This window comes from Plasmodium inui (genome assembly GCF_000524495.1).
Source record: "Plasmodium inui San Antonio 1 unplaced genomic scaffold supercont1.10, whole genome shotgun sequence".
NCBI classification, from domain to species: Eukaryota; Apicomplexa; class Aconoidasida; order Haemosporida; family Plasmodiidae; genus Plasmodium; species Plasmodium inui.
This window is the reverse complement of record NW_008481844.1, coordinates 152,739-175,893: the sequence shown is the minus strand read 5'-3', so window position 1 is coordinate 175,893 and position 23,155 is coordinate 152,739. Positions and strand designations below refer to the sequence as shown.

At 46.6% G+C, this 23,155-nt stretch overlaps 6 protein-coding genes across 6 annotated transcripts; 3 read left to right on the top strand and 3 right to left on the bottom strand.

Moving 5' to 3' along the window:
• Positions 1-1,186: 1,186 nt before the first annotated feature.
• On the bottom strand, positions 1,187-3,268 carry C922_02746 (hypothetical protein; the record flags this gene model as incomplete). Its single annotated transcript, XM_008818345.1, has 7 exons — positions 1,187-1,260; positions 1,433-1,484; positions 1,725-1,800; positions 1,910-2,296; positions 2,477-2,706; positions 2,880-2,915; positions 3,206-3,268. 7 exons carry the CDS (start codon positions 3,266-3,268, stop codon positions 1,187-1,189), a joined length of 918 nt encoding a protein of 305 aa, XP_008816567.1.
• A 2,509-nt stretch (positions 3,269-5,777) lies between these two features.
• On the top strand, positions 5,778-6,482 carry C922_02745 (hypothetical protein; the record flags this gene model as incomplete). The annotated part of the gene is made up of 1 exon (XM_008818344.1): positions 5,778-6,482. One exon carries the CDS (start codon positions 5,778-5,780, stop codon positions 6,480-6,482), a length of 705 nt encoding a protein of 234 aa, XP_008816566.1.
• A 1,014-nt stretch (positions 6,483-7,496) lies between these two features.
• C922_02744 (hypothetical protein) lies at positions 7,497-10,337 on the bottom strand (the record flags this gene model as incomplete). Its single annotated transcript, XM_008818343.1, has 1 exon — positions 7,497-10,337. One exon carries the CDS (start codon positions 10,335-10,337, stop codon positions 7,497-7,499), a length of 2,841 nt encoding a protein of 946 aa, XP_008816565.1.
• Positions 10,338-12,747: 2,410 nt separating this feature from the next.
• C922_02743 (hypothetical protein) lies at positions 12,748-14,943 on the top strand (the record flags this gene model as incomplete). Its single annotated transcript, XM_008818342.1, has 1 exon — positions 12,748-14,943. The coding sequence occupies one exon, from the start codon at positions 12,748-12,750 to the stop codon at positions 14,941-14,943; it is 2,196 nt and encodes a 731-aa protein (XP_008816564.1).
• An 855-nt stretch (positions 14,944-15,798) lies between these two features.
• C922_02742 (hypothetical protein) lies at positions 15,799-16,905 on the bottom strand (the record flags this gene model as incomplete). The annotated part of the gene is made up of 1 exon (XM_008818341.1): positions 15,799-16,905. The coding sequence occupies one exon, from the start codon at positions 16,903-16,905 to the stop codon at positions 15,799-15,801; it is 1,107 nt and encodes a 368-aa protein (XP_008816563.1).
• A 1,752-nt stretch (positions 16,906-18,657) lies between these two features.
• C922_02741 (DNA-directed RNA polymerase II subunit RPB2) lies at positions 18,658-22,869 on the top strand (the record flags this gene model as incomplete). Its single annotated transcript, XM_008818340.1, has 2 exons — positions 18,658-18,697; positions 18,914-22,869. The coding sequence occupies 2 exons, from the start codon at positions 18,658-18,660 to the stop codon at positions 22,867-22,869; spliced, it is 3,996 nt and encodes a 1,331-aa protein (XP_008816562.1).
• Positions 22,870-23,155: the final 286 nt, after the last annotated feature.

Genomic DNA, 23,155 nt, shown 5'->3' with positions numbered 1-23,155 from the left:
ATCTTATACGAATGTCACTTGATATTTTGTTTGTTTTATTTTTCTTCATTTTACTTTATTTATTTGTTTATTTATTTATTATTTTTTTTTTCTGTTCGATTTCCTTTGCGGAAGCATTTTCAATGTTTTTGCACTGTGCACAGCTTTTTACTACTCCCCTTTTTGTTGTCGCCCAACGGGGGGTCTAGCATACGTCTTGTGAACACCCGCGCGAGTGGCAAAGTGGAGGGGAAGGGGGTGGCTTGACCACTTCAGATATATTATTTCGCCGTGCAATCATGTTGATTTTTTGTTCTCGCTGATTCGATTTTTTTTTTCTCTTTTTTTTTTTTACGGATGATGATTACAACTGCGTCGTTTTGCACGAGAATATGGGTGCGACGCAGCAGCAGGGGCGTTTTATCTTCTCTTGACGGCGAGCCACCTCTTTTTGCATCAGTTCGCTACCGGCCTCCACCCGACGCTGCATAGTTAGCATATGGATACATATACACGATCGTAAGTTACAAAAAGGGTCAACAAAACTGGGCAGGGAAGGAAGAACCACCAATCGCCGTCACTACAGAAGGCGTAATGAGACACACACCCCACGAGAGACTATCACCTGTTTTTCATGTTTCCCCACTAAATGAGTATTTCCGAAAGCCTTGCGCGTTTCATCAGCGAAGCGAAGCGCTGTTCACACGCGGATAAGATGACTTTCCCCGGTTAGGTAATATTATTTCGTCGTTCCTTTTTTTTTTTCTCCTTGGGCGGGACACCCTGTTTGGCTATACCACAAAATTAGCAGAAGATTTGTGTAGAGGCATCATTTGGGTGATGCCCAACGGTGGGGTAAGTCCAGTCATGGCAAAGGTAGCCTCGGAAGCACGCAATTACAAACTTCCATAACATGGCTCTTAGGGAAAATTCCCTCCAAGGGGACAGTCGAACTCATTTATAATTGCCGTTGCGTTTCATCCCAATAGGGTTGAAAAAAGCACGTGCACATTTTACTGTCAATAAAAAGAAAAAAAAAACAAGCAAACAAACAAGCCACAGAAATAACTTAAAAAAAAAGAATTAGCTTAAAATTTAAAAGCGTCGTGTTTGCACACGTGGATGCGTTAAAGCGGGGATTAAAAAGGTACTGATATGCGGGTTTGTTCACATGTGTGCTCACCTGCCCATGTGTATGTCCGCTTGCTCATATTGTGGTCCTTCCCTCTGGCACGATGTCTCGCTTGTTGTCTATGTTGATTTGCAACAGACCTCGGACGTCTACAAAGGAAGCGTTAAAAATGAGGGGCAATGGTTGGGGGCGGGTCACTACAAATGAATCGACTGATTCCTGTTTGGCTCGTTCCGTTTGGCTCGTTCCGTTTGGCTCGTTCGGTTTGGCCTCTCCCCAGTGGCTGGACGTGCGGGCGTCGGGGGCATAGATCTGTCTTACCTTGTCGGCAAATGGGGCACTTGGTGTTTTGCATTCTAACCACGTTTGCGCACTGCAGGGTGGAAATAAAACAAAATGAAATAGAATAAAATGAAATAAGAATAAAATGAAATAAGAATAAAATGAAATAAGAATAAAATGAAATAAGAATAAAATGAAATAAGAATAAAATGAAATAAAAATAAAATGAAATAAAAATAAAATGAAATAAAAACAAATACACAGTGCACTTCGCTGCGAACTCCTGTGCAGGCATAGCTGCCTGCCCGCGCGGGGAGTCCACTCCAATTACCACGTTGCATAGGCACATGTGTCTACAGGGCAGTATGGCGGTGTCCCTCTCCTCCGTCAGGCATATCACGCACTCTCTACGCAAGGGGGGCAAGAAAATGGCAGCAAAGTGGGCCGCAAAATAAACGTCGTCCAAATCAGCAACGCGCTTATGCGCGCGTACCACGTATCCACGCGCGAACTCACCTGCCAGAGAGGAAGTTGCTCACGGCGTCGGGTTGTGGTGCCTTGGACTTCTCGATGCCGAAAATCTCCTGCACCTCGAAGTACCGATTGCCAAACTGAATCTTCTGTTTATAAAGCACAAGTTTGTACTTGTCCGAGCAGTGGACGCTGTCCTTGCCGTCCTCCTCTTGCAGGTAGGCAAAGTTGTATTGTGCCTGTGGAATGGGCGCGCCGAGTGCTCTTAGCACAATCAAAATGGGGATGATGTACTCGTAACTGGGCTTGCATTTCAGATCATTCACATCGAACAAATTCAAATTGATGGCGTCACTCGGGCTGCTCATGTAAATCTGGTTTATTTCCTTCGCGTATATGTTGGTCACTGTGGGGTACTTCGTGGGTGTGTAGCTGTGCCCAGGGGTGGGAAAGAAAAAAGAAAAAAAAAAATAAAAAATAAAAAAAATAAAAAAATAAAATACACCAAGCGGGGGTCAATACTGAGCAATCCAACAAACTGCGCGTTGCAGTGAAGGAGGGTTTTCTCCCATCCTCAGCCGCAGGGGAATACCCCTGAGGAAAAACACTTACAACGCCTCCCGGTTTTCCGCAAACTCCTCCTTGCAACAAAAATATATAGATATCTCCACATCGTACAAGGCGTCAAAAATGAAGTTTATCAGGTAGACATTATTTCCATGGTTAATAATTTTCAATGTTTTTCGACGGAGGTTCACGGAGTTCCTCACAACCGACGTCCTCTGGATGTTTATGTTGGGTCCTTGAGAGATTAGATCGTAGAGATTATCATTATCGGTTCGCTGCGATGAGGGGGAGGAGGAAAAGATCGCGTGTTTGACCCGGGGGAGTCATACACCTGATGAACCGCTTCAACGGGAAGAGGAGCCTCCTGCGGAATTACTCAACACAGCGAATCGGGGGTCCTCTCCTTCCGGCATACCCTTCTTCACAAATTTAACTCATCTGCACTTACGTTGATTATGGACGGGCTGAACGAAATCGATCGGGGCTGTTGTTTCAAAAAAGGGGGAAAAAAAGGGAGGCGTAGAAATAAGGGGGGTTAATTAGTAAACATGACAGAGTCGCCACATTGTAGACGTGTCTCTATCCGTTGCCACACATATAAAAGCGAAACATGGCTTCATTTGTGCATGCCTCTTCGTGGGCACTTCAAAGACGCTTTCTCACATAGCACTTTCTCACAGAACGGATGCAGAAGCGATTCCCAAGTGGAGCTTCCACCCCCCACACACGATAGGGGTAGTGATGAATGCGAGCAAACCGTATCTGTAGACTTACATGGCGATCAGTGCGATGGTCATCTTCTATGTTGCTAGCTAACGAAGAGCCAATTATCCCCATTATACATAATAGACAGAAAACAAGGCATTATTATTCTGGGGCTTGGTTACATGCACACTTGCTTTTCTCCGCGTTTGCCTCGACGATTACACGTTTGTAGGTGTACGTTCACGTATGGGCACGTTGACGAATGAGCCTTGTGTGCTCGGCGCGCAAAGGTACAGGGTGCGTGTACATAGGCGCGTAGATATGCTCCTATGTGTGCCTGTACATGTACCTCTGCGTGTACCTCGACGCTTAGCCCTATGCATACGCGTGCATATCCACATGTACAAGTACCTACGCATAATGCATATCACTCAGCTTCGACGCGCTTCACTTCCGTTTCGATACGCTCATTTTGAACGCGCGACGGGGCGGCCATCAGTTTGGGTGGAGCGAAGATGCGGAAAAGCAGAGGAAGGGGCGTCCCCCTGCGCAATCATGTTAAGAAAAGTGAGAACAGGGGGCACACGGGCGGAAGAAAAATGGTAGGCCAAGTGGCCGACAAAATGGGAAGGAAGGACAAAGAAAAGGGAAAGAAAAGGCAAAGAAAAGGCGAAGAAAAGGCAAAGAAAAGGCGAAGAAAAGGCAAAGAAAAGGCGAAGAAAAGGCGAAGAAATTAGAAAGGCAAGGAAAGAAAGAAAATGGGAAGAAAAAAAAATTAACTTCATATCACCTCATTTCATTTTATATTACTTCATTCCACTTCATCTTACTTCATGTCACTTCATATCACTTCATTTCATTTCACTTCATATCACTTAATTTCACTTCATACCAAAGCGAGTGTACATAGCCAAACGCGCGAACACAAAATTTAACTTAACGCAGACAGAGGGAGAACCAACAGACGTTTGCGTACGCGAAGTTGAAAAAAATAAACAAACAAACAAACATATGAACGAACAGACGAACGAACAAAATAATGACGCACAAAGTAATTAAAGAGGATGGAGAAACACACAGGGGGAACTGTTTCTATTTAAAATTTGACGATCATTCTATCCTTTTGTGGCCCTGTCAAAAGGGAATGAAGTCCGCGCAGCTTTGTGGTCAGCCTCGTCGGAAAGGATATAACCGCCAGGGGAGTTATTCCATAAAGGCGCAGTTATGCGCACGAATCGATGCATACGTAGTGTGACACTACGCTGCAGCAAAACCCCCTGCGAGGCTTCGATCCATTCCACCAGCTCGCTGTGCTGCAGGGACAAAACGGGTGTACAAATTGGCGGAAAGCATATTTCCTGCGCAGACATCGTTGTGAACACTGTCATTATAAAACTAATTTGCCGCGTTAAATGAAGAATCACACATGAGGCACATTCCACTGGTGGAGGACACTGACGGCGACCACTCGTTTTATAAGATGGCCAAATGGTGTGCAGATGGGGTGCCTCTGTGGGACAATCCCCACAGAGGCAGGTACGGTGTAGCTACTATCACTTCCGTTCTGTGCAAGTGAACAAAAACTTGTTCAGTTAAAGCGACATATACTTTTTCCTTCTTTGTGTGCACAAGGCAGTTCCAACGAGTGTTGCCCCGCACAAGCGGCAAAAAAAAGCTTCGACAGTTGCACGCTCTATCTATGTGTCTAACCCCCCCTGAGATTTACACCATTGGGTAGGTTCTTTCCTAATTCGCTCTGTAGATCTTTCTTATCTTTCTTCGAACTTAAGAAAAAATTGTCCACTTCTATTCTCATTAGACCCTTGAGCAGCACCAAGAATGGTTCTGTTCAAAATTGGTATTCCCCTTTTTGGCTAGTTAAAAAAGGAGAAAAAAAAAGGCCTTATTTTGCTTTAAAAAATATGAACAGTTTAGCCAACTTGGAAAAAAAAAAAAAATAGCTATATTATGGCAAGAAATATGAACAGTTCAGGTTACCTTTATAAAAAAGAAAAAAAAAGAACATAGCTATTTTACGCAAAATTGTGTGCAAAACTATTCCGCCAATGTGAAGATAAAACAATCGGACGTGAGAATAAGGCTAGTAAGTAATAACCGTTGCTCGTGACCGAAAGTGAAAGAACTATTTTGCATTTCTTTTTCGCCAACTATGCGCAGTGAATCCCGAAGTAAAGAAACGCGACATTAGTGAATAATCGAATGCGTTTTTGCTTAGTTCTCTAACATAAAACGTTACTCCCCTTTTTAAATAGACGTAATGAACAATCTGCCTCCATTTCCTTGCGCATTGAACGGATACCCCCTTTTGTACTTGCCTGCGTTGGACCCCTACAAACCACGCTAACGTCGTTGAAATGAGAGTGGTGTGTGTGTTGGACGCCCCTAGCAAAAGGTAGATGAGTTAATCTTTTTTCTTTCCGAAAACGTATCCTTCGGTTTGAAGCAGGAAAAGGGGGCTTCACATTCCACAGCGTCCTTTTTTTTTTTTTTTTTTTTCCTGCTTACACGGTTTGTTACCCCATTGTCGGAATCGCCGTGTTCACCCTCGTCTGTATAATTTCCCTGTGTTTGTTTTTCCCTAGATTGAGCAGCCCCGTCTGACGGCCCTTTCGTCTACAGAATGAGGGGGAAGAATGCCAAGAAGCTGCGCTACCTGGATTCAAAGGGGATGCTGCACTCGAATGGGATAACCTATGAGCGGGGTGTGAATCATCCCAATGGGAATAACAAGGAGGATCCCAAATTGGTGGAAAATTACGGTGAGTTGCAAAACTTACTGAGAAAGGAAGAAGAGCAACATGCGGCCCTAAAAAAGCAGCTGAACCTGCTGCAAAAACAAAGGGACCTATTGCAGTGGCATCTTTGCAACAATGTTAAGAAACTAAGTATGCAGAGAAGCGAATGCAAATACAAGGAGCAGTTTAGCTCTAAGCTGGAAGGAAAGCTGAAGCTACTGAAGGAGAGCACGAAGATGCACAAGCTAGAACGTGACAATCTCGAAGAAGAAGTGAACAAAATGGAGGAGCAACTACAGGGTAAAGTACAACTTAAGGCGAAGGTGGAGAAGAAGTTTAATCTCTGGATGGATAAAAGGAATGAATATTTAAAGGACCTAAGCCAGGAAAGGAGAAGCACATTTCAGGAGAGGAACAACAGACAAAAGCAGCTGAGAAAACTTCTCCTGGTGGTGAAGCAGGAGGGTAACAAGAACTACGATATGGACTACCTCAAGATGTGTGAGGTTAACCTTATGCACCAATTAAGTCATCACAGGGATTATAAGATGTTGGATATGAGGATGGCAAAGGGGGTAGGGTCACCTTAGCGGTAGAGGAGTCCATTCTCCATTTAGTGTAAACCGTGGAGTGGCACTTTTCTTGAGTGGAGCTACCGTGCTGGGGCCATGGAGGCGCTTAACAAAGGTAGCATCGTCGTTTCTGCTGCCAGCGTTAGCATCGTCGTTGTTGTCGCCAGCGTCAGCATCGTCGTTTCTGCTGCCACTCTTCCCTTTGCTCTACGGTGGCTCTTGCGAATGACTCGCTTGAGGGGTAGTCACTCGGGCGCGTCGGCTCCATCGAGCCACCTAACCACCTCCGCATTCGCCTTCAACTGTTTTCGAGATTTAAGTGGTGCATCCCGTCGCACTCATACGAATTGGCCGAGAGGGGAAACCGGAAGGAATGCTTTAATTCACCTCTTTTTTTTGTGTCTCTATGCATGTGCCCTTTTTGGTGTTTATCACCACACAGAGACGACCATTTCTGCACATGCCTCTGCTGCGTCTTGAACCCGAATATTTGGCCTTTAAGAATTTTGGGGCGGGAATTGTAACGATATGAGCGGAGCAATCCGTTTGGTGCAATCCGCTTGGTAACACTATAGGGAAGGAGCGCTTTCTCGTTTTTTTCTTTTTCTTTTCTTTTTTTCCGCTTAGCAAAGCAATTCTCTGGGATATAACCCCAGGGGAGGTAGTCCCGTCGCTTCCCTTGGGGGAGCACTGCGTCCATCGTTACAGCAGCGAGGCAGAGGGGCATAGCAGAATTGGGCCCCCTCATGGCTCTCCTTAACAGTCACTTGTGCATCCACTTGGTGGATCCAAACACAATTACGTTCAAAACGGTTTGTACTTTGGTTATATTTAAAATGGCGTTTTACAAAAAAAAAAAAGAAAAAAAGGGGGAGGGTATTACCCCAGAAGTGGCACCAGCAGCAGCAACAGCTGGGGGGTCACGCCAGTGTAGGAGACGTAGCAATCGAGCAGCTGCGCAAATCGAGAAGCCGCTCCAATCCAGCAGCCGCGCCACTCCTGCAGCCACGTTTAACGCGCTTCCGCTTCGCTTCACCTTTGCGCATCGTCGTGCTTGAGCGTGTTCAGAATTCTGGGGAGCGTAAAGACGACGCCACTGGCGTCCCCGACGAAGGCCGCATTGATACTGGGGTGGATGCAGATGTAACTGATGGGGACATAAGGCTCGAAGTGTTTCTCATATGTCCGGACATAAGAAAAGGTCAAATCTCCATCCAACTTCTTCGTAACATTTGTCACCGAGATGGATCCATCATTACAACCGGCAATCAAAACGATTTTCCTGTTTTTCCAAACAGTTGGACGTTCTAGAAGGTATAAAGTAGACAGGGAAGACGTTTTCGTGACGTGGCTCGTGGGGAGCTTCTTAATCTGCTTGAGCGTTTTTGTGTCCCATACAGAAATGTAATTATTGCCTATTAGTAAAAAGACGTCTTCCAAGAGCTTGGAGTACTTTAAGTCCATGATGGGGCTTTTGGATATGCAGGTGTAGAGAAGCAACTGGAAGTCATATAAATCGTACACGGCTATATATCCACTTCCGAATGCGACCCACAGTTCGTATTTATGCGTGACTGCTAATATGGCTGATACGTAGCATTTGTTTGGCATATTTTTCTCTTTTCTGTTTTTTTTTTTTTTTTTTTTTTGTTTTTTTTTTTTTTTTCTTTTCTTTCCCCTCGAACGTAATATTCCTATGGCGGCGGCGCCACCCCCTCTTCTGCCGTTGTCTTGATCGGTGGAGTTGCAATACTCGTCCGAGTCGCTCAAGTAGCTGCCGCCGGGGAAGTCGCTGGAGTTTTCTTCATAGTCCGGCTTGCTGCAGGAGTCGTCGTCTTCGAGGGTGAAGGAGTCTGCTTCGTCTTCTACTTCGTCTTGGTCTTGTTTTTCCTCCTGCTCCTGCTGACCCCCCCCACCGTTGCTGCGTTTTGGGATGTTTTTTCTCTTTTTCTTCTTCTTTTTCTTTTTTCGCTTTCCTGGACGATTATTGGTGCGGCCTGCGCGATGGAAATTGTCACTGCTATCATCGCTGCTACCACTCCCATCATCGCTGCTACCACTCCGATCATCACTGCTACCACTCCCATCATCACTGCTACCACTCCCATCATCACTTCCATCACTCCCATCATCGCTGCTACCACTCCCATCATCACTGCTACCACTCCCATCATCGCTGCTACCACTCCCATCATCACTGCTACCACTCCCATCATCGCTGTCGCGCGAGCCCCCCTTTACATGGCCGAAGAGGTGGTGCGGATGCATAAGAATCTTGATGATGTTCCCACTGGGAACCTCCCACACGAAGATGTAGCCCTGCATGTTCCCCGCGATGATCCAGTGGATAAAATTGGCAAAGGTGGACTTGACGGAGAGTCCGGAAATCTGATAGGACAGATCGTTGTAGTCTTCTCCATCGTTCGTATTACCACCGCGAGTGCCAAAGTTACCCGACTGTTTCTGTACATTCGTCCCACTATACCTATCCATCAGGGCACTCTTCACGTGGGTATTATTAAAACGCTTCATAGCAGACGAAGCAGAAGAGCTCTTAAGATATTTCTCCAGACATTCCTTTGTATTCAATTTGAGGATGCACTCAAATTCAATGCTCTTATAAACCAGTATGAACCCATTTTGCAGGCCTAAAATGACCGTCTTCCCGATTCCTCCGATGCTGCCATACATCATACAGGTGACTGTACAAGGGTACAGCGTCTTGTGTTGAATTAATTTTCCTTTCAGTGTATACTTTTCGTACGCGCATGGGGTTTGCACGATAATGTTTTTCACTTCATTTGTGTTTTCTTTTTCTACACTGATGGCAAGCACTGGTCCTGGTTTGTTGGGCTGGTTGGGGATGCCGCATCTCTTGGCTACATAAATGTAGTTTGTCAGTACCATGGATTTTATATTTGTGAGGAGAAGGGAGAAGCTCCATTTCTTTGGTTGCTCCCACTCCTCGCTCTTCTGGCTTATTTTTATTAGGTCGCTGCTCACGGTGTTCGTGCTGTCGGACTTGGTGGACCTGTGTGCGAGGCTGCCTCGGTTTTGCTCGCTCTTCGATGGTTCTTCCCGAGGCAGTTTTTCCCCCGGCGGTTTTTCCGGCAATGGATTTTCCCTCGATGGATTTTCCTCGGACGGATTTTCCTCGGACGGATTTTCCTCCGACGGCTTTCCCTCCGACGGCTTTCCCTCCGACGGATTTTCCTCCGACGGCTTTCCCTCCGACGGATTTTCCTCCGACGGCTTTCCCTCCGACGGCTTTCCCTCCGACGGCTTTCCCTCCGACGAATTTTCCTCCGACGAATTTTCCTCGGATGATTTTTCCTCGGACGGGTTCTCTTCGCTTGTCACTTCACTGGGTGCTTCTTCGATAGAATTGTCCTCACCTGGTGTTTCTCCACCCACCAGCGCCTCCCCCTTGCTAGGTACCTCCCCGTGGCTCACCTGGCTCCGCACCTGTGACGCGACTGCACCTGTATTCTCATTGGAACCACTGCGGGGGTCATTCTCGTTGGGGTCATCTCTCTGACTGACGGTGGCGCCCGTCTGGCAGCTTCCCCTTTGAAGCCCCCCAGGGGGCGGTTCTTCCTGTTCTGGGTTCACCCCCTTGCTATTCACGCCGCGACCATTCTCTGGGCCATCACTCACTCCGCCATTACCACTCACGCTGTCGCCTCCCTCCGGATCGACGGTACCTCCCTTCTGACACCGCCGCGGCGAATGCGGTGGAGGGCCTCGTCGCTGGACTTCTTTATTTGTCTTCCCCTTTGAGGGGGGCTCCTTTTCTGGGTTGTTCCTCTTGTTGGGAGTCCCCCCCGATCCTTCTTCTAAATCGGCCAAGTGATGCTCATTCATGTTCTGCATTTTTTTTCTCTTCTCTTTTTTCCCCATTTTGGATTTCACTGAAAAGAGGAGAATTCGGTGAGGACACCTTCCTCGTGCGGGGGTAGTACTGACGTTAGGTGTTTGTGCTGGTGGTGGCGGCTGAGTGAGACCTACGTCACGATGGGGTTAAAGAATTGCATAAATGGAAACAGTACAGACGAATGGGAGGCCTCTCCTTTCTCAAGTGCAAAAAGTGCAAATTCGACTGGAAGGATAGCACATACACGCACACACACAAAAAAGAATAAAATAAAAATAAAATAAAAATAAAATAAATCGGCGTAACCACGTCGATGCTGTGTTCATTACAGGTGGAGCAAATAGAAAGACCCTCCTGGGGGAACCAACCTAAGTAGCGGCTTTAAACAAAAAAGGAAAGTATCTAATCTAGATGAAGAATGACTTGGGAGAGGCTCCCTCGTGCAGTCACAAAATTCAAATTAAAAACGGATCAGTGTGTTTAATTATGGTCGTAGGGATGAAATGAAATGTCTTTAGTTTTGTGAAAGGGGAAGAGGGAATACACCCGATGGCGCCGTGCACGTTGCCACTGGGTACAATTTCATTTCGGGGTTATCAAAGGGGAACTCCTCAGCGCGGAAGGCAGAAAAAGATAACATCACTCGTATGTGCATCATTGCGATGTGCTAATGTTTTGTTACTAACTTAGGGAAAGCTCCATTGATGGGAGAGCCAACCTCTCTGAAGGTGTGTGTATGGGTGGCACTTCACAGCGTACGCTGTCTTCCGAATGGCAGCATCTGTTGCGAGGATTCGTGTGCGTGTTGAAGGTAGGGGAACACAGTGCATATGTATATGCTCACTGGGGGAAGATACCCTTTTGGGGGGTCTCCCCCAGATGAGTCATTTCTTTGCCTCGGTCTCTGTCTCTCTGACTGTCTGCTTCTGTTTGTTAGTCTGCCTGTTCGTTTTCCTGTCTCTTTGTTTTTCTGTCTCTTTGTCTCTCTCTCCTCATTTTTTAAAATGAAGGGGAGATGCAAAAAGGAGGGAGAAGGCGACAAGGTGGAAAGTATAAAAATACATTCACCAGGATGATACCCCCATGGATGCGACCATTTACAGTTAACAAGGCCGAACGGGCTGGGGCCCAAATAGACACAACCTCGTCTTCGCTCATCCGTTACACTTGTAACGGTCGTGGTGGGCAAATTAATTATGCACCGTTCAGTAGGTCCCGTTCTATAATTTTCACGTTTTTTTTTTCGAAACAAAAAAGTCTGGATGGGGAGATGCGTTAAGGTGGTACGAAGCGGGCAGGAATACGACGGGGGGTTCTTCTCCTCTCACCCGGAGTAACCGCCCGTGGGCACAGTGAAAGCTGCGAAAGTGGCGCAGGCTTGTATCATCAACGGTCGGTCGGCACGACAGATAGGCGTTCGCAAAAGTTGCGCGGTGGCCCCTATACGAGGCATGCGCATACGAATGAATAGCTCTTTATATGTACCTGCTCGTGTCGAAAAAAAAAATAAATAAAGGGGGGGCTCTGTGGAGGCTTAAAAATTAAAAACAAGCAGGTCAAAATTGTTCTCCTCTTGACAATCTCTCGTTCGCGTGATTTTTGCGTAATGCTCGTCAGATGGTTTCCCATCAGTTGGCTATTTGGCCACTTCGCCATTCCGCTATACTTTTTTTTTTTTTTACAAGCATTGCCCAGCGCACGGGGAATTTGCCAAACGGGATGGCCACGGAATAGGCAGGAGGCACCCGCGTCGTCAGATATAAGGGGAGTCCCCCAAAAGGCGGGAAAAATGGCCCAAAGAAGTGCTTAAAAGGATGAGATAAAAGGGAAGCGAAAAAGGAAGACTATTTTTTTTTTTTTTTAATCTTCTCCTTCCTCTTCTTCTCCTCCACACCAAGTGCCAAGCTTCACTAACACGTATTTTATTTAAAAAAAGATTCCGCCGAGTAGCCCATTTTTGAACACCGCCTCCCAAAATGGCGGGGGGGAAACTCGCCCACAGATGTTGAAGTGATAGAATTGCCCCCCTTCGGTGCAACATATGCTTTTGCGCTCATGATAGGCTTGTAAGGTAGGCCCTTTTATGCTGCGCACGTGGAAGGTGAAGTAGGAAGTCACCCAGTATCCATGGGGGCGTTTGCTAAGCGGTTAACCTGTGAGGTCCTTTAGGCGCCCTGCCCTACAAGCCACACAACAGAGAGACAAGACGCTCTGACCTTGGATCCATCCCGTTAGAGGGACGCCTCTATTTACAGAAGATAAGATTGCTTTGTGCACCTACAGGACATTACTCTATTGACTCTGTCATAGCCCCTTCTGAGTGCAGTCTTACTCAAAGGGGGAAATATCGTGCGGCCCTCCGCATTTTCAACCCTATCGACAAGGAAAAAAAGGGTAGAGACTGTTCCAATGAGTCGCAAGACCCGAAACCACAGGAGGAATAGGAGCAGGAATGCAAATGATGACAGGGGCAGCCGGGGGGTGAGGAGTAAGTATGGCGACAGCGACAGGAGTATCAGTGGGGGCGGCGGCCGGCGAAGCGGCAGTGGCAGGCGAAGCAGCAGCGGTAGGAGTGGTGTGGGTGGTCGCAATAGCCTCGGAAGTAACTATAGCCATAGTCGAAGTGGAAGTCAGAGTCGAACACAGAGTCGAGGTAGAAGTCAAAGCCGAAGTCAAAGCCGAAGTCAGAGCCGAAGTCAGAGCCGAAGTCAGAGCCGAAGTCAGAGCCGAAGTCAAATCCGAAGTCAACGTCGGAGTCAAAGTCGACGCCGCCCCCGCGGTAACGGCGACGAACAGCCGAGGAGGGACCAAGGCAACTGGGGAGGAGGAAAAAATTTTTCGCAGAGTCGGGATAATCCAATTGGGGGGGGAAACTCAGAAGGGAGTTACAACCCCCAAAAGGAGAGCAATCCTTATGGGGGGTGGAAGAAGAATACCTATGAGGAGGGAAGGAGTAGCGGCATGTACAGTTACACGCGTAATTACGGTGGGGTTAGTACAAATATGATGGACCAAACCGATGGCACTTCCCCTGCAGAAGCACAAAAGATGAACGCAGAGGACGAAAGACACTTAGGAGAATTACTCAGGCAATGCGAAGAATCGACAACAGATAGCAGACAGGTGTTGAACCAGTGGATGCTGGAAAAATGCTTCACTTCAAATTTGAGTAAGTCTATTGCGACCGAATTTTATCAGAGGATATTGAAGTGTGTATTTTTTAGGAACAAGTTAAATTTGATCTGTTCCTACGGTGAACTCCTTAAATGTCTGATGCTGAATGGAAGGAGTAAAGAGTTGGAAGAATTCAAATTTTATATCCATTCGATTGTCCAGGATGGCTATACTTGTGCTTACTACAAAGATCAGGGAGCCATAAATATCCTTTTGCAGATGGTGTACTCCTGGAAGGAATTGCACGTCACCAATTTTAATGAGACGAAGATGCTGCTAAGTGTGTTTCACAGTGACAGTGCTAATGGGGATAATGCGGCTGATAGTAATAGTGTCTCCGCTTGGGGAGATGGACGAAGCCACATCGATTCGTATCACCAGGGAATACCAGACCAGTCACCCATGAGCCCAAACGGGGGCATGGGGGGCGCCCCTCATAGTGAGCAGGGCTATATCGATAACCGCACTCAGAGATATGCTATCGATTTTCAGAGAGGGAAGTATGGATATATGGGCTATTTCAACGGAAGGAAGATTCCAGAGCCGCCTATGACGCTCCTTGATCATCATCATCCCCCTACCACGCCCCTTCATCATCATCAGCAGCATCTTCCTCCTCCTCCCCCTCCCCCTCCACCTCTTCTCCCATCAAATGACTTCCCCAAGGGTAGTAACAAACCATTTGATAAATACAAAAAAAAAGATTTCTTCCCTGATGAAGGGAGGAAGAAGTACTTTAATCATCAGCCGTGGGAGGGAGAAAAGAACCGAAGTAAAGACCCCGAAACCATTTCAGTAGGGTTCTTAGCTACGTTATTAAAATTGATTTCCAGGAAGGGGAAAAGGCTCCAGATTCCGCTGGTGCCTTATACACCCATAGACATCTCGTACACTTACCAAACCCCGCCATCCACAAGCACGTCTGAACAGCTGACTCAGAAGATAAACGACTTTTACGATGAGTTGGGGAACATCATGAAGGAGGAGGGTGGAGTAAGTGGCGAAAGTAGCGATTCATCCGATTCGAGTGAAAGGATGAAGATGAGTGAAAATTATAAGGCGCTGAAAAGTTTGGGCAGGAATGAGAAGGTGCAAAGAAACAACTCCAGTGACACGAACACGACCTTTTCGTCCGTCGAGTTGTTTGATAGCTCCATGATTGAGATGCTAAACGACAGCGATGACAAGCATAGGAAAAATAAAAAAAGCAAGGACGTCAACTTCAGTCAAATAGGCATCGAAAATGCGCAAAATTGGAATGAGGAAAGCAACCCGGGGGCATCCAACTTTGATTTTTACTCCGCCGGGATGCCAGACCCGGGCGAGAATGATGTGTTCGAGAAGTACAGACGCAGCAAGGCTTATGTCTACCACGAGGCCATTGCGCATAAGTTTCACGAGATCAAGGGGAAGGAGTCCCGACCCGCTTAGCGAGGGGTGGCCGCGGGGCTGTGTCGCGCTAGCGTCTGTATCTCTCCCCCCCCGAGTGTGTGCAGTTAATCGCCGGCCGCGCGCGCCATTTTTTGCGTCCCGTTGTTTTGTGTATGTTTGTTCTGTTTCTTTGCCACCTACGCTCCTACACGTTGATAAGATTTGTAGCCTCCCCGCGCGTAGCCATATGAGCAGACGTGTGCGTGGTCCACCGCTGTAGTTCACCCCCTTTGCGCAGGGGTTACCCATCTGGGAGAAAACTCCAAATGGTTATTTTATTTTGCTTCATTTTGCTCTGTTTTGCTTCGTTCTGATTTATTTAGCTTTATTTTATTTTTCTTCATTTTTCGGATGATCCCCCAATGGCGCATTTTTACTTGAACAGTTCATACTTTTTTTTATGGGCATAATTTTTTGGGCTAACAAGTTGGATGAGAAAAAAAAAAAAATTTAAAGACAAATGAGTGGGAATTAGGAAGAATTAGCGAGAATTAGGGAAAATTTTTGCATTTTAAAATATTGTAGATGTGGGATGCAGAATAGGCAAGACTTTCGCAAAATACTTGGCTTCATAAAAAACGTGTGGCCATTTGGTTGAAATGGGAAAGTATATTGACACATGGTGGGCGCAGAAGAAATCGCTTCCTTCCGTGTGGCGGCGCGGGCGAAGGTGCGCAGAAGGTGGGTGACGGACGGTATATATGATGGATGGTGCGTGTTGGATGGCCGATGGCATATACCAACTGGCAGATAACAAATGACAGATAATAAAAGGAAGATGGTGAAAGGGGCAGATTATTAAGGCAGACTGGCAAGGTATATAGCAAGGAGAGAGACAAGCCCACTGCGGCGCACCTACGACGCGGGGAGGGGAACACTCGCCCAAGTCTTGCGAACGGTGAAGTTGTACAAAAGGTCATCAAACAAATGAGTTAAAAACATTAGCAGCAAGTATGTTTTTACGACATTCACAAAAAAAAAAGCAACCGTCGTGCCATTATTTAGGAGAAACAAAAGACATTCAGATTGGCTAGTCAGCCTCTCCCGTAAGTTCTGTAGATTCTTCCAGAGCTCCTTCTGACTCAAGTTGTGTTTTACAAAATAGGCATACACATCAATTAGCGAAAATGCCATGTTGTAAAAAAGGGAGAGGAAAAAAAAAACAAACTTGGAGCTTATGAAACGTTGCAGTTTTTTTTTTTTTCCCATGGGCTCTATGCTCATCGGCAGCGGATTGTAGTCACAATATTTTATTTTCACGATGCTTAGAAGTGTGGAGAGAAATATTAGGGATGCGAATTGGGCCAGTCTGCGGATGGACAACTTAAATTGGGGGGTTCCAATTGAGGCTTCTTCTTTACCTTTCCCCTCTGATTTTCCGCTGTTGCTTTCACTGGGGTTATTTATATCGTCCACATTGGTATAGTCGTCTCGGCCGCTATCTGATTTATGACCTGCGTGATTGCTTATTCGTTTTTTTTTTGCTCCATTTTTTATTTCGCCCTTTTGGTCCCCCTTTTGGCCCTCATTTTGGCTCCTCTTTTGGCTCGTTTCTGGGTCGGATCTTTGCTTCTCCTCCCCGGTGGGGTCTTTCCCCTCTTTTTTCTTCCCCTCCGGGGTTTGTTCATTTCCACTCGTGGGGTCCCCCTGTTGGTTGGAACTGCCTTCTGTGTGCTGATCGCAGTCGGCGATGCTAGCCTGTGCTGGTGAATTACTCGGTGTTGCCATTTGGTCCATTTCCGAAGGTGCGTTTTTCCCCGTGGAGGGTAGCTTCTTCTCCCCTCCATCGTGTCCCTCCTCTTGAGTTACTTCATTCCGTTTTGGCTTCAATTCCCCCGCTTTCTTTTTGCCCTCTGCGTCCTTCTCTACATCGCCCTCTTCCGACTTCCCCAGCAGAAGGCTCATCCGAGCTTCATTTTTTTTAAGCAGTCTGTTTCTTCTCTTGATTGCTTGTTTATCCATTTTTGGGGGAGGGGTTGAGGTGTGGGCTAGTATTCAGGGGCTGGCATGCGTGTGGGAAGAACAAGGACGTGACGATTTCCAATAAGGGGGAAAAACGAAAAAAAAATGAGGAGGGTGAAGTAGGATGAGGAGGGGGTGAAGACCAGATTAGCGCCAAAAGGAGGAAACCATCTCATCAAACTGGTGGGTTGCTCTCAGTCTTGTGTTGTCCACATAACTCATGCGGAGGTTAATCGTATGCAGTAAAGCATACATATGCATACGTATATCTGTGCCACTGAGGTAATTATAAACTTCTGTGCGATTTCTTTTTTTGTTTTCTTTTTTTTCCTTTGCTCTGGCTTATGTCCATACTTTCCTCTAATGTGTATGACTCATGGTACTTTTGCGTAGGCGTTCATTTCGTGGCAAATGGAAAAGAAAAAAAAAAAAAAGATAAGGAGGGGCTGCTGTCCTGTCCTTGCTGTCCTCAGAGTTACACAAACATTCACACTTCTTATATTTGCCTCCTCAAAGATTATTTTGTATATGTTTGCATTTTCCGGTTTTGCTCCAGCTGGGAAGGCATCATTTACAAAATTGTTGCCAGCAGGCTGCTCGAATGCTCTGCCCTTTGTGTTGCTGCTTCAGTCTTTCCATAAAGCAATTTTATTGCAATCTGTTTTGTTTTGCTTCGCCCGAAAGTACTAGTTTGTTTTTTTTTTTTTTTTTCTTGCTTATGTTTTGCCGATACGTTCTTTCGCTGCTTAGGGGAACTTCACACAAATGCAGTAAAAGAAACAGGGCAGGGACACGGCGGGGGTGGAGTTATGTATAATGCGTCACTCGGCTGACTCGGTTTGATTATGCTGCGATGGAAATACGCTCTTCCGAAGGGGACTCAGCCAGATGAGATTATAATTGCACGCCGCTCTTACACGTTGAGTTCATCCTAAAATTCTCTCTTCGCGCGAATTGCGATGGGCATTTTTTTTTTTTTTATTTCCCGCCACCGTATGGCTACAGGAACGTACCGCTTCAAATGTCACGCCTCCTTTCCATGGGCATCGCACATAGGCAAAAATTTTTCGGAAGCCCATGCATCGTATACATGGCGGATGAATACGGTTCTGCACAGAAGCTGGGGTCGGTCATACCTTTCGTAGCGTTTTTTTTTTTACGACCCCCAATCGGTACGCCTACTTAAACTCAGTGTTCAATTCGACCACCTGAAAATTTTATCCTTTTCTCATTTCACGGGAAGGAACAAAAAATAAAAAAAAAGTACGCGAACAGAGAGAGTAGGAGAGGGTATCATTTTTGAGCCTTTGTGTCACGAAAGAAGCCACTGTTCTGCGTCCCATTTTGGCCTGCTTCAGGAGGGACATACGTGTTACCACCACGCGCAGGTACCACCCAATTGCGTTGTGGAAGCCGTCGGATGGGTATTTCCTTCCTCTTCAAATTCTTGTTCGGATTACCCTCTTGGGCGCAACCAAAAAGGAAAGGAAAAAAAAAAGGCATTAAAGGCGTATCAAAAGCGAAGTCAAAAAGGAATAATTTTCCCAAAAAGGGGACAACAGATAAGCCACACTACCTAGGAAGAGCTCCCGTCGCGATGCCGTTTCAATTTGGCTGACTTGGAATTGCATCTACCAGGGCGGTGTCCTTCCCATTTTTTTGCGAACCCCGGGAGGGAGCAGTTGTGTAAAATAAGAGTTTTTTTTTTTTTTTTTTTCCTCCCCTTTGAGCGGTTGAAACATGGCGGTGAAAATGGAACCGTCTTACTTCTCGAGCGAATATATGCATCCAGGTAATGCTCACCTATGAAGTTGGCTGTCAACGAGTCGGTCTTCCACGGAGGGGCGCTTCTGCATTCGGAGTTGCCCGTTTGGCCCCTCCACTGAGGACTGCTGCGTGGTCATTCTTCAAGCCGGCATGCCTTACATCACCGCCATATTCCCCAGATCACCGCCATATTCCCCAGATCACCGCCGTACGCCCCACATCACCGCCATATTCCCCGCAGACGGCTCGCTGGAGGAGGACCATGACGAAGAGGAACGAATAACGGAGGAAGACAGCTGGGTGGTGATCGGTTCCTTCTTTGGGAGCCACGGATTGGTGAATCAGCAGATCGAAAGTTACAACGATTTTATCGAGTACCGGATGCAGGAGATAATAGATGAGCACCCCCAGATAGAAATCAGGCCCCAGCCACAGTACCGCTCAGACCGAGATGATAGTAAAAACGTAATGTACGCATTGAAGTTTGGACAGCTCTCCCTAGATAGGCCATTCTACGATGAAAGAAATTTAACCAATAAGAACCTGTGGCCTCAGGAGGCAAGGCTGAGGAACCTAACATACTCCTCTGCTATATACATAGATATTGAGCAGAGTACATACGTGGTGGAAGAAGGTTCAAAGAACCCCATTTTGAAAGAAAAATTTGTATATGAACGGATTAACTTGGGACGAATCCCACTGATGTTGAAATCGATGTTTTGTTGGACGAAAGGATTACCAGAGAGCGAAATTGCTGATATGGGTGAATGTGCATTTGATCAGGGAGGATACTTCATTGTGAACGGAGGGGAGAAGGTTCTAGTAGCACAGGAGCGAATGGCTCACAATTTTATCTATGTATTTAAGAAGAAGCAGCCTTCTAAATTTGGCTGGGTAGCTGAGATAAGGTCTCAGATGGAGAGGTCTCAAGCTACATCTGCCTTTTCTGTGAAGATGAAAACGAAAACGGGTTCTAGGGGTTCTGGTGGTGGGGGTTCAGTCAGGACAGGAGGACAACTCGTGGCAACCTTGCCGTATATAAGAACCGAAATTTCCGTTGGAATTTTGTTCAGAGCGTTGGGTTGCACTTCCGATCGGGACATCCTCCAAAGGATTGTCTACGACTTTAATGACAAGATGATGATTAACACGTTAAGGGAGACCCTAGAGGAGTGCATAGATTATCCTACACAGGATATTTGTCTTGATTTTATCGGAAAAAGAGGACCCACCGTTGGGGCATCTAGGGAGAAAAGAATTCTATACGCCAAGGAGCTTCTACGGAAGGAGGTTCTACCCCATATGGGAACCGGCCCAGGAGTGGAGAGCAAGAAGTCCTATTTCATTGGGTACATGATTAATCGGCTGCTCTTAGCCGAGTTAGGAAGAATTAAAGAAGACGATCGGGACCACTTTGGGAAGAAGCGCCTGGACATTGCAGGGCCTCTAATGGCTAGCAGCTTCTCCACCTATTTTAGAAAAATGGCGAAAGATGTGAAACGGGTTCTACAGAGGCAGATCGATAATAACAAGCCATTCGATGTTGCGGGGGCGGTTAGGAGCTGCTCGCAAATTACGCAGGGGATGCAGTACCAGCTAGCTACAGGCAATTGGGGAAAGGACAAAGACGGGAAGGTGATAAGAACGGGAGTTGCGCAGGTTCTTAACCGATTGACGTACTCGTCATGCTTATCTCATTTGAGACGGCTAAACACACCATTGGGTCGAGAAGGGAAGATGGCGAAACCCAGGCAGCTGCATAACACCCACTGGGGAATGATTTGCCCCTTCGAGACGCCGGAGGGTCAATCCGTAGGTCTCGTAAAAAACCTATCGCTAATGTGTGACATAAGTGTGGGTACCTCCACGAACAACATTTTCGAGTTCCTGCTGGAGTGGGGTCTAGAATCGCTGGATGAAGTACCACCCCAGTTAATGAAGGAAAAGGTGAAGCTGTTCCTGAATGGAAAATGGGTTGGCTGTTTCAATCAGATTGATAATCTAATCGAGACTTTGTATGAGTTAAGGAGGAGGTGCGACATATCTCCGGAAGCTTCCATCGTAAGGGACGTCAACAGTAAGGAGATTAAAATCTTTACCGATTCGGGAAGAGCCATGAGGCCTCTATACGTGGTGAAGAATGTCAAAGGGGAAAACAAGCTCAAGTTGACCAAAGAACATGTGAAAAATATGATGGCGTATCCGGAGACCTACAATTGGGATTACCTCATCCAAGAAGGGATCATCGAGTATATCGATTGCGAAGAGGAGGAAACGACTATGATTAGTATGTTTATCGATGATTTGAAGACAGGGACGGGGTACCATAATAATTATACTCACTGTGAGATTCACCCGTCGTTGATCTTAGGTGTCTGTGCATCGATTATCCCATTTAGCGACCACAACCAGAGCCCCCGTAATACGTACCAGAGTGCCATGGGGAAGCAAGCCATGGGAATTTACGTCACCAACTTTAACATTCGATTGGATACGCTGGCCCATTTGTTGTACTACCCACAGAGGCCACTTGTATGCACTAAGGTGATGGAGTATCTACGATTTAGAGACCTCCCTGCAGGGATTAACGCGATCGTTGCTATCATGTGCTACACAGGGTACAATCAAGAAGACAGTCTCATAATGAATCAGTCTTCCATAGATCGAGGTCTGTTCAGAAGTGTATTCTATAGAACCTACACGAGTGAAGAGAAACAACAAGGGAGTCTCATCATCGAATCGTTTGAGAAGCCCTCCATCCGAAGTGTGAAAAATTTAAAGAGGGGAGATTACACTAAGTTAGATAACGACGGGTTAATCGCTCCAGGGATACGGGTTCTAGGAGACGACATCATTATCGGGAAAGTGTCTCCAAACATTGAAGATGAGGATGATATAGTGATTCAGAAGAAGGTACCCAATCTACAGATGAGTTATAATAACTCTGGTGTGTCTACCTCGAACGGGTTTATCTCAGGGAAGGATTCGGTGACCGGAGGAAGCGTGCTCAATGGAAGTGCAGGAAGCGTTTGTGGGAGCGTTTCCAGTCCGTATTCTCCCTCCACGATTGGAAGTTCCAATTTGATGGATTCTGTCCCCGATTCGCCAATGAGTGATCGGTATAGCACCAGCGGGGCAGTAGTCATGACAGCGATGGCCCCAGCAAGTGTGGCTTCCTCCACCCCGAGCAGTACTACCATTTTTAGAAGTGGAAATACTCTATCCAGTGTAAATAGTCCCCAATATGCAACCACGATCGTTTCTGCGTCTACCAAGGACGATTCAGAAATTCCAACGCTGACTATAAGTACCTCTAACATATTGAAGCAGTACAAGAAGGATTGCTCTCTCGCCTTACGAGAAAATGAAAACGGGGTGATCGATACCGTCATGTTATCTTCCAACAGCCGAGGCAATAAATTCGCTAAGGTAAAAGTCCGCTCAGTACGTATCCCCCAAATTGGAGATAAGTTTGCCAGTCGACACGGGCAGAAGGGGACCATCGGAATTACGTATCGAACGGAAGACATGCCCTTCAGCTCAGATGGTACCTTCCCAGATATCATCATGAACCCACATGCAGTTCCATCCCGTATGACCATAGGTCATTTGGTAGAATGTCTAGCTGGCAAAGTCGCAGCGATAGAAGGCGGAGAAGGGGATGCAACCCCATTTTCGAAAATCACCGTACAGGAAATATCACAAAGGTTACACAGCCTTGGGTATGAGAAGTACGGCAATGATGTGCTGTATAATGGACACAACGGGAAAATGCTCAAATCGAAGATCTTCATTGGGCCGACTTATTACCAAAGATTGAAACACATGGTGGAAGACAAAATTCATGCTAGGAGTAGAGGCCCTCTCACGATGATTACGAGACAGCCAACGGAGGGACGGTCTCGGGATGGTGGGTTACGTTTCGGGGAGATGGAAAGAGACTGCATGATTTCGCACGGCTCTGCCAAAATGCTTAAGGAGCGCCTCTTCGAGGAAAGTGACGCCTACCGTGTCCACGTCTGCGATAATTGCGGCCTCTGCTGCATCGCCGACATTAACAAGAACGCCTACGAGTGTACCGTCTGCAACAGTAAGACGAACATTTCGCAGATCTACATCCCCTACGCCTGCAAGCTGCTCTTCCAGGAGCTCATGACGATGGCTATATATCCGAAGCTGGTGCTGGAGGATATGTAGCGGGGAGCGGCGGTGGGGAAGTGGAGAAGTAGAGAAGCGATGCTAAGGCGGGTTGTGCCAGGTTGTCGTCCCCCCACACGCCCCCATCTTTTCTCGTTTTTCTTTTTATTTTTACTTTCTCTTTTTTTGTACCATTTTGATGCGCTGACGCAAAACCCTATTTCACGGTTTTATCTCGAATTAAGGAAGCCATACTCACACGGAAGTTACGTTGGAGGAAAAAAAAAAAAAGAAAAAATCGGCGCCCCGGGGTGCAGTCCAGGAGTGTGACCAGCGCACCTGGCAA